This window comes from Crotalus tigris, unplaced genomic scaffold, assembly GCF_016545835.1.
Source record: "Crotalus tigris isolate CLP2741 ecotype Arizona unplaced genomic scaffold, ASM1654583v1 scf7180000021570.357645, whole genome shotgun sequence".
Taxonomy (NCBI): domain Eukaryota; kingdom Metazoa; phylum Chordata; class Lepidosauria; order Squamata; family Viperidae; genus Crotalus; species Crotalus tigris.
In genome coordinates, this window is record NW_024098569.1 from 25,333 (window position 1) to 41,748 (window position 16,416).

Genomic DNA, 16,416 nt, shown 5'->3' on the forward strand with positions numbered 1-16,416 from the left:
AAGGCCTTGTTGCATGTCCCAAAGCAGCAACTTTGCTGACGCGACAAAGGCCATCTTGATTTGTGCAATAAATCCAAATAACGGATACATCGTACGGGATAATAGATGCTGCTTGAACGTTAGCAAGGAAAGATGTGAAAACACAGGAAGTCCTCGACTTACGACAGCGACAGAGCCCAAAGTGTCCATCGCTAAGCAAGAAATGGATTTGGCCCCATTTCACGACCTTCCTTGCCACAGTTGTTAAGCGAACCACGGCAGTCGTTAAGTGAAGAACACGGGTGCGAAGTGAATCGGGCTTCCCCCCCATTGACTTCGCTTGTCAGAAGGTCGCAAAAGGGGATCACACGACTCCGGGACACTGCAACCGTCATAAGTACATGTCAGTTGCCAAGCGTCCGAATTTTGAGCATGAGACCGTGGGGAGGCTACCACAGTCGTAAGTGTGAAAAATGGTCACCGGTTCCTTTTTTTTTCAGTGCCACTGTTAATTTCGGTCACTAAATGAACCATTGTACATTGAGGCACTACCTGTGCCCAGTGCAGATTGACGCCTCAGAGATGTGCCGATGTTCTAATGTGGAGGTCTCCAACCTTTTGGGCACCAGGGACCGGTTCCGTGGAGAGAAGTTTTTCCGCAGACCGGGGGGTGCGGGGTTTCGTGTGCTGCCTGCATCCCGCGGATGGGGCTTTGCTTGTTTCTGCGGACCGGTTGCTGGCATGTCATGGCCTGGTATTCGTCCACGGCCTGGGGGTTGGGGACTCCTGTTCTAATGGCATGTTTAGCAGCTCCTATTTTTCCTGTTTTCCTGACGGTTGGCACTTCAATCCACTTGGCGAGTCTGCGCCGGTTAATCTTCAAAAAGCGGGCATTCCCGTTTTTGTACCGTTGTTTGAGAAGCACCCCACTGCTCGTCCTTTCTTCGAGCTTGGCGTGAGCTCATTTGTCAGGAAGAGAGGCCCAAACCCGCTAAAGGCTTCTATGTTGTAGGCAATATGAAAGGCTATTTTGCTCAACTCAGCCGCGGCCGTGTTCCCAATTGACCAGATAATTATTTTTTAGAATTGGATGGAGACTTCGCCTTCTACCGATGCAGTTTCTTAGCAACCCAAAGGCAGCACAGGAGATACCCTGGCTTAATTACGCTCCCATTTTCACTCCAGGCCAACGTTCGCGAGGATGAGAGGAAACGCAAGCTGCTTACAAGCCCTAGGGAAGGAGGTCGTAAACGTTGTGAGGGCTTTGCAAAGGCTGGCTGGGTCACTGACCAGACTGCAGGCGAGATGGGCTCATTATGTCGGCCAGGGTTGTGAGGGTCAAGTTGTCGTCTCTGATCTCGGTCCGGGAGAAGGCTGTGGGTCCTCCGGGGGAACTGTCAGAGGAAACAGCGTGGGTTTGGACCGTCCAGCGAATTTAATCTCGGAGCCAAAAAGGAAAGAATTCTGCTGGGAGGCTAATAGTGTGGTGTGATGTTCTTGGAGACATTTAATTATGAGCTAGTCGACCTGTGCCTATTGGGTCATCGTTTGAGAGATATTGCCTTACCTGAGCAGAGAAAAAGAATGACCAAGGACAGGCAAAAAAACCCCAACAACAACAGAGGGAACAGGTGCACCTTCTGACTTCCTGTTGGCTTCCCCATTGAATTTCCTTGTCGGAATCTGACAGGAAACATTGGAAACCTCCATTCGCCTTCCCCTCCCTCCCTCCCTCCCTCCCTTCCCTCCCACCATTCTTCCCTCCTTCTCTTCCCTCCCCCTCCTTCCTTCCTTCCTTCCTTCCTTCCTTCCTTCCTTCCTTCCTTCCTTCCTTCCTTCCTTCCTTCCTTTCCTCCTGCCTGCCTCCTGCCATTCTTGCCTCCCCTTCTTGTCTCCCTCTCCTTCTCCCTCCCTCTCTCCCTCTCTCCTTTCCTTCCTTTCCTCCTGCCTCCCTCCCTCCTTTTCTCCCTCCCTCCCTTCCTCCCTTCCTTTCCTCCTGCCTCCCTCCCTCCTTTTCTCCCTCCCTCCCTTCCTTCCTTTCCTCCTGCCTCCCTGCCTCCTTTCTTCCCTCCTTTTCTCCCTCCCTCCCTTCCTCCCTTCCTTTGCTCCTGCCTCCCTCCCTCCATTCTTCCCTCCCTCCTTTTCTCCCTCCCTTCCTTCCTTTCCTCCTGCCTCCCTCCCTCCATTCTTCCCTCCCTCCTTTTCTCCCTCCCTCCCTCCCTCCCTTCCGTTTGTTAAGTGAGCGTTGGCCCCATTTTACGACCTCTCTTGCCACAGTTGTTAAGTGAATCGCTGCAGTTGTTAAGTTAGCAACGGGGTTGCTCAGTGAATCTGACTTCCCCTGTAGACTGCGCTCGTCAGAAGGTTGCAAAAGGGGGTCACGTGACCCCCCGGGACCCTACAACCGTCATCAGTACATGCCAGTTGCAACCGTCATGAGGCAGTTGACTAGTATCCAAATGTTGATCACGTGAACACAGGGAGGCTGCAATGGTCGTAAGTGTGAAAAACAGTCAGAAGAGACCACTTTTTTCAGTGGTCTTGTAAATTGACAGCTACCTGTAATGCTCTTATAGAGAGAGAAAGAAGAGAGAGAGAAAGAGGAGAGAGAGAGAAAGAGAAGAGATTGAGAGAGACAGAAAAGAGAGAGAGGGAAGAGAGAGATAGAATGAAGAGGGAGAGAAGAGAGAAAAAGATAAGAAGAGAGAGCAGAGAGAAAGCAGAGAGAGAGAAGGGACAGAGAGAGAAAGAGAGAAAGAGAAGAGAGAGAGGCAGGATGAAGAGGGAGAGAAGAGAGAAAAAGAGAAGAAGAGAGCTGAGAGAAAAGAAAGAAAGCAGAGAGAGAAAGCAGAGAGAGAGAAAGGACAGAGAAAGAGAGAGAGAAGAGAGAGAGAAGAGAAATAAGAGATTGAGAGAGAAAGAAGAGAGAGAGGAGAGAGAAAGCAGAGAGAGAAGAGATACAGGATGAAGAGAGAGAGGAGAAAAGACAGCAGAGAGAAAAGAAAGAGAAGAGACAGAAAGCAGAGAGAGAGAGAGAGAAGGAAAGAGAGAGAACGGAGAGAGAGCGAGAGAGAGAGCGAAGAGATTGAGAGAGATAGAAAAGAGAGGGAAGAGAGAGATAGAATGAAGAGGGAGAGAAGAGAGAAAAAGATAAGAAAGAGCAGAGAGAAAGCAGAGAGAAAGAAAGGACAGAGAAAGAGAGAGAGAAGAGAAAGAAGAGATTGAGAGAGAGAGAAGAGAGAGAGGAGAGAGAAAGCAGAGAGAGAGAAGAGCTACAGAATGAAGAGAGAGAGGAGAAAAGACAGCAGAGAGAAAAGAAAGAAAGCAGAGAGAGAGAGAGAGAAGGAAAGAGAGAGAGAGAGAGAGAGAGAGAGAGAGAGAGAGAGAGAGAGAGAGAGAGAAAGTGTCAGACCTACCTTTCTACCCAGTTCTTGTAGCTGGGGATATCCTTGGCATAAAGCAGTTTATTAGACGGGGAATCTTTGCCCAAACGGTGCTCTGAGGTTGAACAAGAATCCATGAAGGTTTGTGCTACCACCGATAAGCAGGCATCTGTGATGCTGTTCTTGTGAATGTCGAAGACAAACTGCGGATTTTTGATCATGTTCACCCAAAACCTCAAGGGCAAGCTGAAGTCAAGACAGAAGAAAAGACATGGAGGTGTTATGGTTTTTAAAACTCAAATACGAGTCGTCCTTGACTTACCACCACAGTTAGAAATCGAACTTCCATCCCTAAACTGATGGGACTGCTGAACAATTCCCAATTTTACCACCTCTTCTGCCCGGGTTGTTAACTGAGTCACCATGGTTGTTAAGCTTGTTAAATTAATCTGGCTTTCCCCATTGATTGGCTCATGGGTCATAAGTGTGGGGAAATGGTCATAAATCACTTTCTTCCGTGCCGTTGTAACTTTGAAAAGTGCTACTAAAGGAATACGTCGAGGAGTTCCTACAACTGAAGGCCAAAGGAGAAGGGAACACGAGAGGATGAGATGGTTAGATCGACACAACAAACATGAATTTGGGCATACTCCAGGAGACAGTGGAAGACGGGGGTCCTAGCATGCTGTGGTCCATGGGATCATGAGGGGTTGGACACAACTTAGCGACTGAACAACAATCACAAAGCCACGTAACACTGCAATTTGGATCACCCTTCCCTAGACGCTGTTCATAATGTTAAATCAGCTTTCCATCACATTGGGTGTGAGTGAGACAACTTGGAAGCCATCACAACTTGGAATCCAGTTTTGGTCATCACGTTACAAAAAAAAAAAGATGTTGAGACTTTGGAAAAATGGACTTATTCATTTATTCAAATGGAGTTTGGAGAAGTGTAGAGAAGAATAATTCAGAGGATCAAAGACCCTGGAGACTAAAACATACGAAGAACGGTGGCAGGAACTGGGTAATGGCTAGTCAAACGAAGAGAAGGACGAGGGGGGACCATGATAGCAGTGTTCCAACATTTGAGGGGCTGCCACAATGAAAAGGGGGTCCACTTATTTTCCAAAGCCCCCGAAGGCAGGACAAGAAGCAATAGATGGGAACTCATCAAGGAGAGAAGCAACCTGGAACTAAGGAGAAACTTCCTAACAGTGAGACAATTAACCAGTGGAACTCTTGCCTCCAGAAGTTGTGGGTGCTTCATGACTGGGTTTTTTAAAGAAGAGACTGGACAGCCATGGTATAGGATCTCCTGCTTGAGCAGGGGGTTGGACTAGAAGACCTCCGAGGTCCCTTCCAGCTCTGATTGTACATCTGGAGGGCACCACCTTGGAGAAGCTCACTGTGATATTTCTAGATGACATCTAGGCAGATGTTTTGACTGAGCAGACAAAAAACATTGCTCGAAAGGGTTTCTCCTGAGTCCTTCATCCTCACTCACCTTCCCAAGTGTCAACGCCCGCCATTGTTTTAATCCAAGAGAAATGTTCCCCAATAGCCCAAAGAGAAATGTCCTCCAGCTCCATCCCTTCTAAGACATGTTCTTGGCTATTTTATTAATGTCCTCGTGAGTCTCTGTTTCTGATTTCCCTGAATCCCCGGGTGTTGCTCTCTTTGCAGGGAGGAGCGGGCGATAAGTCAAGAAAACATCGTGAGGAAAGAAGTTGGGGAAACGGACATGGAATTAATTGAATCTGCTCAAAACCATGTCTCCGTTCCTTTAATCCCGCTTTCAACGCCCACCCCTTTCCCCCCCTCTTTAAAGAAGCCCCCCCACCAGAGTGGCTTCAATCAGCCTTAAATGAGTGCCACAGATGATGTTAATAATATGCTAATGTTTTATTAGTTCCAAGTTTCTTTCTTTCTTTCTTTCTTTCTTTCTTTCTTTCTTTCTTTCTTTCTTTCTTTCTTTCTTTCTTTCTTCCTCCTTCCTTTTTTCTTCCTTCCTTCCTTTCTTTCTCTTCCTTCCTCCTTCCTTTCTTTTTCTTCCTTCCTTCCTTCCCCTTCCTTCCTTTCTTTTTCTTCCTTCCTTCTTTCTTTTCTTTCTTCTTCCTTCTTCCTTCCTTCCTTTCTTTTTCTTCCTTCCTTCCTTCCTTTTTCCTTCCTTTCCATTCCTTCCTCCTTCCTTCTTTCCTTTTTTCTTCCTTCCTTCCTTCCTTTCTTTCTCTTCCTTCCTTCCTCCTTCCTTTCTTTCTTTTCCTTCCTTCCTTCCTTCTTTCTTTCTTCTTCCTTCTTTCTTCCTTCCTTCCTTCCTTCTTTCTTTCTTCTTCCTTCTTCCTTCCTTCCTTTCTTTTTCTTCCTTCCTTCCTTCCTTCCTTTTTCCTTCCTTTCCATTCCTTCCTCCTTCCTTCTTTCCTTTTTTCTTCCTTCCTTCCTTCCTTTCTTTCTCTTCCTTCCTTCCTCCTTCCTTTCTTTCTTTTCCTTCCTTCCTTCCTTCTTTCTTCTTCCTTCTTTCTTTCTTCCTTCCTTCCTTCCTTCCTTCCTTCCTTCCTTCCTTCCTTCCTTCCTTCTTTCTTTCTTCTTCCTTCTTTCTTCCTTCCTTCCTTCCTTCCTTCCTCCCTTCCTTTCCCTTCCTTCCTTCCTTCCTTCCTTTCTTTCTTTTTTCTTTCTTTCTTCCTCCTTTCTTCCTTCCTTCCTTTTTCTCTCTCTCTCTTTCTTTCCTTCCTTCCTTCCTTCCTTCCTTCCTTCCTTCCTTCCTTCCTTCCTTCCTTCCCTCCTTCCCTTCCCCTCTCTTTTCTCTCCCTCCTTCCAAACCTTCCTTTACACTTTAAGAGCCCTCTCCAAACGGCCTTCTCTTCCCTCGTCCTGCTGGGAGGGCAGGTGTGCCGGGCTCTTGGGAAGCACTCACCAATTGCTCTTCCAGGTGTGCCGCACGTGAGGATCGTGGATGTTGTGCTTATCGGCTTGCTCATCCAGGAAGTCAAACATGTACTTGATGGCCAGGGGCAGCGCACTGCCCCGATGTGCGGTGCTGAAGATCGTCTCGAAGAGGTCGTCCACGAACTTCTGTAAAGTGCCCTTGACAACCCAGAAAACGAAACGTTACAACCAGAACGAATCAGGATTCCAAGCTTTGAAACGATTAAAACCAACATTAGAAACATTTCGCAAGGGGAACGCCATGAAGAGGATTGTCTCCCAGTACTTGAGGGGCTGCCCCAAAGAAGAGGCAGTCAAGCTATTCTCCAAAGCTCCTGAAGGCAGGACAAGAAGCAACGGATGGAAACTAATCAAGGAGAGAAGCAACCTAGAACAAAGGAGAAATTAATCAGTGGAATAACCTGCCTCCAGAAGTTGTGGGTACTCCATTGCTGGAGGTTTTTAAGTAGAAATTGGGCAGCCATTTGACTGAAATCCTATAGGGCAGTGGTGGAGAACCTATGGCACGGGTGCCAGAGGCGGCACGCAGAGCCCTCTCTGTGGGCACGCGTGCTGTCGCCCCAGTCCTAGGCCTTCAGCTGGGTTTTATAAAACTTTTTCGCTTTAGGCCTCCCCGCCGTACGCAAAAAAAAAAAAAGGTCCAATCAGTCAATTTCAACTTCTCGCGGGGAAAAAAAAGATCTTGCAAAGTTGGAATGGATTGATTGAACTTTTTAGTCCCACCCAGTCTGCCGTTACCACCGCAGCCACGCCCACCCAATGGGCCACACCCACCCAATGGGCCACACCCACCCAGCACTCGACGATCCATAAGTGGGTTTTGGGTTGCAGTTTGGGCACTCGGTCTCTAAAAGGTTCGCCATCACTGGTGTAGGGTCTCCTGCTTGAGCTGGGGGTTGGACTAGAAGACCTCCAAGGTCCCTTCCAACTCCGTTATTTTCTTAATGCCATCGTGATCAACAACTAAGGGAACTAGATATGATTGTCTAACGAAGAGAAGCACTAGGGGTGACATGATAGCACTCTCCCAGTATCTGAGGGGCTGCCCCAAAGAAGAGGGAGTCAAGCTAGTCTCCAAAGCACCTGAAGGTGGGGCAAGAAGCAACAGGTGGAAACTAACCAAGGAGAGAAGCAACCCGGAACTAAGGAGAAATTTCCTCACAGTTGGAACAATTAACCAGTGGAACAGAAGTTGTGGGTGCTCCAACACTGGAGGTTTTTAAGAAAAGATTGCATCAGCCATTTCTCCAGAATGGCATAGAGTCTCCTGCTTGAGCAGGAGGTTGGACTAGAGGACCTCTAAGGTGCCTTCAATCTGTGAGTCTATGTTCTCTGGGCCTGTGGTGTGAAACAGGCCATCCCAGGAAATTACCCCAGGCTCTCGATTCGTTCGGGTCTTGCAAAAACCACACAAAATGAGCCAAGGTGGCGCAGCAGTTAGAGTGCAGTACTGCAGGCCACTTTAGCTGACTGTGTTCAGCAGGTCAGCGGTTCAAATCTCACCGGCTCAAGGTTGACTCAGCCTTCCATCCTTCCGAGGTAGGTAAAATGAGGACCCAGATTGTTGGGGGCAATGTAAATATATATATACATTGCTTACTGGTGTACACCGCTTAGAGAGTGCTTGCACTTAAAGCGGTATATAAGTCTCATAAACAAACAAATAAATAAATAAATAAAATGAGCCACCACCAAAGGCAAACGTATCTCAGCTGACTTGTTCAGAGGAAATATAAGCCAAGATGGCATTCACGGGCGCCATCAGGGGCAGGGCATGGTCAGCGCGGGGGGGGGGGAGAAAAAGGGAGCCAGCACCCCCACAAAGGGACCCCCCCATTTGTCTCTGGGAAATCACTTCCCTTCCCTGCCTGCACCGGTTCCCCCCCCCCTTTGCTCTGCTGGGTTTGGCGCTTCGAAAGTGTCAGCAAAATCAATGCTGCATAAATCGCCCAGCCTTGGCGGTGAGCAAGGAAAAGATGGGAGGCGCTGAGTGTTAAACCACCTTCGCCGTCTTCCCTGGGCCGAAAGTCAACAACGGAGAATTATAAAGCTGTCACACACAAATCATCTCCCCTGGAAGCCCTGCGCTCGGGTGACAGCCGAGAGCTTCCTTCCTCTCCAGCGCTTCAGCTGAGGTCAACACCTCCGTGGAGGAGAGACGGTTTCCTTGTCAAGCAACCCATTTGGGAGTCTCTCTCTCTCTCTCTCTCTCTCCCCCTTCCTCTTTCTTTTTTTCCTTTCTCTTTTTTTGTATCTCTGCCTCTTTCTGTTTCTCTCTGTGTGTCTCTTTTTCTCTTTCTTTCTCTCTCTTTCTTTTACTTTCTCTCTCCCCCTCTTTCTTTTGTCTGTCTTTTTCTTTTTTTCTCTGTCTCTCTCTCCTCCCTCTCCCTCTCTCTCTCCCCCTTCCTCTTTCTTCCTTTTCTTTCTCTTTCTTTTGTATCTCTGTCTCTTTCTGTTTTTCTGTCTCTTTCTTTTACTCTTTCTCTCTCCCCCTTCTCTTTCTTTCTCTTTCTTTTGTATCTGTCTTTTTCTTTCTTTCTTTTTTTTCTCTCTCTCCCCTCTCCCTCTTTCTTTTCCTTCTTTCGTTTTCTTTTGTATGTCTGTCTCTTTCTGTTTCTGTCTCTTTCTCTCTGTCTCTTTCTTTCTTTCTCTCTCTCTCTCTTTTACTCTTTCTCTTTCCCCCTTCTCTTTCTTTCTCTTTCTTTTGTATCTGTCTTTTTCTCTTTCTCTCTGTTTCACTCTTTCTGGTCTGTCTCTCTCTCTCTCTCCCTCTCCCTCTCTCCCGCTCCCTCTTTCTTTCTTTCTTCCTTTCTTTTGTATCTGTCTCTTTCTGTTTCACTCTCTCTTTGTCTCTTTCTGTTTCTCTCTGTCTCTTTCTTTCTCTCTTTTACTTTCTCTCTCCCCCTCTTTCTTTCTCTTTCTTTTGTATCTCTATCTTTTTCTCTTTCTCCCTTTCTCTTTTTTTTCTGTCTCTCTGTCACTCTCTCTGTCTCTCTCCCTCCCTGCCTCTCCCTCTCCCTTTCTTTCTTTCTTTCTTTCTTTCTTTCTTTCTTTCTTTCTTTCTTTCTTTCTTTTCCTTCCTTCTTTCTTTCTTTTGTATCTCTGTCTCTTTCTGTTTCTCTTTCTCTGTCTCTTTTTTTCTGTCTCTTTCTCTCTTGTACTCTTTCTCTCTCTCCCTTTCTCTTCTTTTGTATCTGTCTTTTTCTTTTTCTTTCTTTCTCTCTCTTTTACTGTTTCTCTCTCTCTCTCTTTCTCTATGTCTCTTTCTTTTCGTTCCTCTGTCTCTTTCTCTTTGTCACTCTTTCTCTCTTTCTTTTTCTTTCTCCCTCTTTTTTTCTCCCTCTTTTTTTCCCCTCTCTCTTTTTCTGTCTCTGACTCTCTCTTTCTCCCTCCTGCCTTCCACTAAAGGCTCTTCTCCTGAGGAACCCCTTGCAGATGAGAAATGAGGTGGAACAGGGCCATTTCTGCAAATGGCGAACAATGCTTGCATCAGGAAGGTATCACAAAAATTAGGATTTAATACAGAGGTTTGCAACCATGGCGACTTTAAGACTTATGGAAGAATTCCCCAGCCAGCCGTGAAATCCACAGGTCTTAAGGTAGCCAAGGTTGAAGCACCCCTGGTTTAATTGATTGGAGCTGCAGGAAAGGTGCAAGACCTCATTGATGGGGTCACGGTTGGAAATATCTCTTAGAACTTTAATAACTTACCATATTGACTTCACTAGGTTGAAGACAAGGATTCCAACAATAAACAATCATCAAGACACCAAGAACAGTTCTACCAACTGAGGGAAAGTCACTTGTATATAAAAAGAGAGCAAGCCCCACTCCCTTCTAGCACTGATGATGTTACCTAGTTGGGCGATGAAACGTCTGTAAGAAAACATCCCAGCTGAGAGAGCACCAAGGACCCCACAGTAGTCCTCCTCCTCCTCCTCCTCCTCCTCCTCCTCCTCCTCCTCCTCCTCCTCCTCCTCCTCCTCCTCCTCCTCCTCTTCTTCTTCTTCTTCTCTTCCCCCCCCCAAACCCCACTCTCTTCTAGCACTGATGATGTTACCTAGTTGGGTCATGAAATGTCTGCAAGAAAACAACCCAGCTCAGAGAGCACCAAGGACCCACACAGTCCTCTTACTCCTCCTCCTCCTCCTCTACACAACCCCCCCTTCTAGCACTGATGATGTTACCTAGTTGGGTGATGAAATGTCTGCAAGAAAACAACCCAGCTCAGAGAGCACCAAGGATCCCACAATTCAACCCTCAGCTACAAAGATTCTCTTTGATTGGCACAATTCCATTTTTTTCTGTTCCCCCCCCTTCCCTTTTGGGGTCCAGACCCTTCTTTCCAGCCTCACCTACCTTAGTGGCTAGCAGCCTTGTCAGGTAGATTTCAGATACCATCTTGCTCCCTCGATCCCCTTCTTTCTGATCGCCATGCTCGTGGTTCTTCACTAAATGCCACATCTTCACACCACTTTCTAGGTCGGGCGTAATCATGGGCGTCCGGGAACGCAAACTGTCCGGACTTCCGGTGTATCGGATCATGTTTTCTGAAAAAGCACAAAATGGGACACAAATCCTTGAAGATGGTCTTCCAAGGTCTAAGTGTGTGTGTGGGGGGGGGGATTGAAACGGCGAGGGAATCCTTGGTGCTGTTTGAACTGGGTTGTTTTCTTGCAGACGTTTCATCACCCAACTAGGTAACAACATCAGTGCCACAAGAGGCTTGTGCTGTATATAAACAGAGAGCAAACCCCACTCCCTCCTAGCACTGATGATGTCATCTAGTTGGGTCACGAAACGTCTGCAAGAAAACAACCCAGCTCAGACAGCACCAAGGAGCCCACAATTCTCCCCCTCCTCCTCCTCCTCCTCCTCTCCACAATCCCCCTTCCCTTCTAGCACTGATGATGTTACCTAGTTGGGTCATGAAACGTCTGCAAGAAAACAACCCAGCTCAGAGAGCACCAAGGAGCGCTCATTTCAAATGTAAGCTACCAATGGTTTTCTTTATTGGATTTGAACTGGTTTTCCTAAGAGTAACTGGAGCGGTGTATTGAGGAATGAGTTGCTAGTCTAAAAACAGCTGGATCGAGATGTTCAAAGTTTGATTTGATCCCCAAGGTCCCCTTCCAGTCTCGTTGTTCTGTTCTGTTATTTGTTACTTCATGTATTTTGTTCCGGGGTGTAGGCAGTGGTGGGATTCAAACATGTGAACAACCGGTTCTCTGTGGGGATGCTGCTTCCGGAAGTCCGTTCTGGGCCTGGGCAACAAAAAATTAGCTACCGGTTCTACCAAAGTGGTGCGAGCCGGCTGAATTCCACCACTGGGTGTAGGACATTCAACTCCAAATTATATATTATTTCTCACAATTTTGGCCATATTTTATTATAGAGATTATTCTGTAATTTGTGTTCCTCAGGGCTTGTCAGATTGTTACTGTCCTCTCAGTGTGTAAACCAGGGATGGGGAACCAGGGCCCTTTTATGATGTGTGGACTTCAACTCCCAGAATTCCTGAGCCAGCAGGGCTCAGCATGGAAACCTCTCCCTTTCCCCTCAGCATGGCTGGCTCAGGAATTCTGGGAGTTGAAGTTCACACGTCATAAAAGGGTCATGGTTCCCCACCCCTGGTCTAAACCATCTGGAAAAGGATGGTCTATATGTCCTCACTGACTTTCGCCTCCTCACATGCCTCTGATGGAAAAATCCTTACCATACTTGCTTGCCGAAGTCCTTGAGACGGTGAAATTGTTCACTGCGTTGTAAGCAGTAACTTGCTTGGACACCAAAGCCACCAGAGACCCGTCTGGCACCTAAAAAAAGGAACGGACCGTTATCAATCCCATGCAGTTATGCAAAAGACACCAATGCAGTACAGGTAGTCCTCAGTTTACAACCACAATTGAGCCCATAGTTTTGTTGCTAAGCGAGACATTGGCTAAGCGAGTTTTGCACCCATTTTGTATATGTGGAAGGTGTGTGTGTGTGTGTGTGTGTGTGTGTGCGCGAGGACTCAGCAGTTAAAAGAAGTTGAGCTTGAAGAATTCACGGCCCGGATTTGAGACCTGAACTTTGCATAACGGGGAGAGCTCCTGTTCCTTGCCTCCTGCTCCTGCTCACCTAGGCAGGCAGATGCGAGTAGATTAATAGGTACCACTTTGGTGGGAAAGCAACAGCGTTCCTTGCATCTTTGGCATATAGCCAGGCTGGCCACATGGCCGCTAAATTGGCATCGGACAACACTGGCTCCCTCGGCCAAAAAACAGAGAAGGAGCACCAGGCCCCGCCAGACACAACTGATAGAGAAACCTTGGCCATACATACAAACACATATATATATATATCTCAAAACTATATTTTGACTGATGGAAATATATATAAGGTATAGGTATAGTTTTGATGTTACAAGATCTCTCTCTCTCTCTTTATATATATATATATATATATATATATATATATAGGTCTTTGGTTGTTCGGGTTTTCTCCCGCGTAAAATTGGAAGTGTCTTGGCAACGTTTCGATGAAGTCACATTCGTCATCTTCAGGCTGGTGTTTTTAGCTTCTTGCTTTGAGCAGCAATGTGTGGTTTTAGCTGTTTCTTCCTTTTAACTGCCAGTGAGGGTATGAACTGATTGGATGGGAGCTTGGCTGTGTTCTGATTGGGTGGAGGTGTGTTCTGAAGGGGCTGGTTAGGGGGTTGGCTGTGCTCTGATTGGCTGGGGGAGTGTTCTGTTTGGTTGTGCTCAGGTTAGTCTGAGTTGCAGAGGGGTTTAAGATTTTGGGGTTAGGGAGTCGTTTGTCAATAAGGGCGGTTTCCAAATGGCTGGTAGGCGGGAGGTATCATCTCGCTTGTTCATGCTGTGTGGGCGTTTTTCTATCTCGATGGCTTCTCTGATTATTCTGTTATTAAAATGTTCACTTTTGGCAATGGTTCTGGTATTTTTAAAGTCAATTTCATGTCCTGTGGCTTTAAGGTGTTGGACCAGGGAAGATGTTGGTTCCTCTTTTTTGACTGAGTTCTTATGTTCTTCAATGCGTGCACTTATTCTTCTGTTGGTTTATATATATATATATTATATATATTATATATATATTATATATATATATATTATATATATATATATATATATATTTATATATATAAACAAATATATATATTTTGTTTTCTGAGGTTTTCGCGGGTGTTTGTATGTAGGTCTTTGGTTGTTCGGGTTTTCTCCCGCGTAAAATTGGAAGTGTCTTGGCGACGTTTCGACGAAGTCCCATTCGTCATCTTCAGGCTGGTGTTTTCAGCTTCGTGCTGCTCGAAGCACGAAGCTGAAAACACCAGCCTGAAGATGACGAATGGGACTTCGTCGAAACGTCGCCAAGACACTTCCAATTTTACGCGGGAGAAAACCCGAACAACCAAAGACCTACATATATATATATATATATAGAAATATATATATTTCTATCTCTATATCTATCTCTATATCTAGCTATCAAGTGGTATCTATCTATCTATCTATCTATCTATCTATCTATCTATCTATCCATCCATCTATCTATATCGGTATCTATCTATCTATCTCTATTTATATTTATATCTATCTATCTATCTATCTATCTATCTATCTATCTATCTATCTATCTATCTCTATCTAGCAGTATCTATCTATCTGTCTATCTATCTATTTATATTTATATCTATCTATCTATCTATCTATCTATCTCTATCTAGCAGTATATCTATCTATCTATCTATCTATCTATCTATCTATCTATCTATCTATCTATCTATCTATCTATCTATCTAGCAGTATCTAGCTATCTAGCTAGCTCTCAGCCAAAGTATAGTTTTGATGTTACAAGAAGGAAAGAATTTCCAATTAATTATACTGTGTTGGTCACACCCATCCCAAGTGCTGGTTCTGGCTCTGGTCACTGTTCTTCAAGAAGAATTCAGAGAAACTGGTCCAGAGAAGGACATTAAGATCTTCAGGGGACCAGAAATAAGAAAAAAAAAACCATGAGAAGGATGATGGAACTGGGATTCAGTAGGCTTGAGAAGAGAAGTCCCCTTCAAACTCAAGGGGCCATTGAGAAGACTCTCTCATCCAATGAGATCATCAGATCCAGGACTCAAGGCCATGAGTTCCAACTTACTATCAAGTTGCGACAAGGAAGTCTGCCCTTCCTTGGCTCGTCATGGATTCTTGTGCAGGCAGCTGATTTGAACATCGTTGAGAGAAATATAATTTGCATATGGATTTTGGGAGCCTTTGATGCTCTCCACATATCCACCTCTCTCTCTGTATCTATCGATGAGCCTGGTGATCCATATCCACATCTCTGTGTGTCTATTGATGGCTGAATAGATCATGATTGCTGAATAGAATAGGCGATGATTGCAATAGACGATTGATGGCTGATTGACACATAGCGATAGACCACATTTACACGCCATTCAAAAGAAACAATGAAAGAAAGCTAAGAAGGAAACAAAGAGACCAGAATATATCCCCTCCAGCAATCAACAGCAGATAAGCAGGGATTAACACCAGACAAATAATCAAGCAGAAAACAATACCCTCATCAAGGAATTACCAAGGAGAAAAGCACACCTCCCCGCCAACACGGGAGGGGCAAGCTATTGCCTATCTAAACAGGGAGTCAACCCCACACTCACCACTGATGATGTTACCTAGTTGGGTCATGAAATGTCTGCAGGAAAACAACCAAACTCAGAAATAGCTAGACTAGTCTCCCTTTAATTTAAATTTCACAACTGAACTCAGAGAACACCAAGGACCCCACAGTTCAGCTCTGAGATATATATTCTCTTCTACTTCTTTGCATATGGATTTACTGAGGGACAAGATGAACAGAGCAGCGTGTGGATTCAGGCAAAGAGTTTGTTGTAGACTTTGCTCCACATTCTGGAGTTAAGGAGAAACTTCCTAACAGTGAGGACAATTAACCGGTGGGACAGCTTGCCTTTAGAAATTTTGAGTGCTCCATCACTGGAGGCTTTTAAGAAGAGACTAGACTGTCATATCTGAAATGGTATAGGTTCTCCTGCTTAAGCCGGGGGCTGGACTAGAAGACCTCTATGGTCTCTCTATTCTATTCTATTCTATTCTATTCTATTCTATTCTATTCTATTCTATTCTATTCTATTCTATTCTATTCTATTCTATTCTATTCTATTCCATTCATTCTTCTATTCCAGTGTTTCCCAAACTTGACAATTTTAAGGCATGTGGACTTCAACTCCCAGAATTCCACAGCCAGCATTGCTGGCTGTGGAATTCTGGGAGTTGAAGTCCACATGCCTTAAAATTGTCAAGTTTGGGAAACACTGTTCTATTCTATTCTATTCTATTCTATTCTATTCTATTCTATTCTATTCTATTCTATTCTATTCTATTCTATTCCATTCCATTCCATTCCATTCTATTCCATACTTTCTATTCTACTCTACTCTACTCTACTCTACTCTATTCTATTCCATTCATTCTTCTCTTCTCTTTTCTATTCCATTCCATTCCATTCCATACTTTCTATTCTACTCTACTCTACTCTATTCCATTCATTATTCTATTCTATTCTATTCTATTCTATTCTATTCTATTCTATTCTATTCTATTCCATTCCATTCCATTCCATTCCATATTTTCTATTCTACTCTACTCTACTCTACTCTACTCTATTCCATTCATTCTTCTATTCTATTCTATTCTATTCTATTCTATTCTATTCTATTCCATTCCATTCCATTCCATTCCATTCCATACTTTCTATTCTACTCTACTCTACTCTATTCTATTCCATTCATTCTTCTATTCTATTCTATTCTATTCTATTCTATTCTATTCTATTCTATTCTATTCTATTCTATTCTATTCTATTCTATTCTATTCTCCTTGCTATTCTATTCTATTCTATTCTATTCTATTCTATTCTATTCTATTCTATTCTATTCTATTCTCTATTCTATTCTATTCTATTCTATTCTATTCTATTCTATTCTATTCTATTCTATTCTATTCTATTCCATTCCATTCCATATTTTCTATTCTATTCCATTCCATTCTAAATAACGGCTGTAATTCGAGGACTC

At 44.7% G+C, this 16,416-nt stretch overlaps 1 protein-coding gene across 1 annotated transcript in view; it reads right to left on the reverse strand.

Moving 5' to 3' along the window:
* The window catches only part of LOC120296812 (plexin-A4-like), a 203,047-nt gene that overhangs the window by 14,342 nt on the left and 172,289 nt on the right, over positions 1-16,416 (reverse strand). The window contains exons 25-28 of the mRNA XM_039318823.1: positions 12,025-12,124; positions 10,668-10,858; positions 6,277-6,446; positions 3,396-3,608 (exon numbers count right to left, since the gene is read on the reverse strand). Coding sequence (XP_039174757.1) covers positions 3,396-3,608; positions 6,277-6,446; positions 10,668-10,858; positions 12,025-12,124 — 674 coding nt within the window. The remainder of the gene's footprint in view (positions 1-3,395; positions 3,609-6,276; positions 6,447-10,667; positions 10,859-12,024; positions 12,125-16,416) is intronic.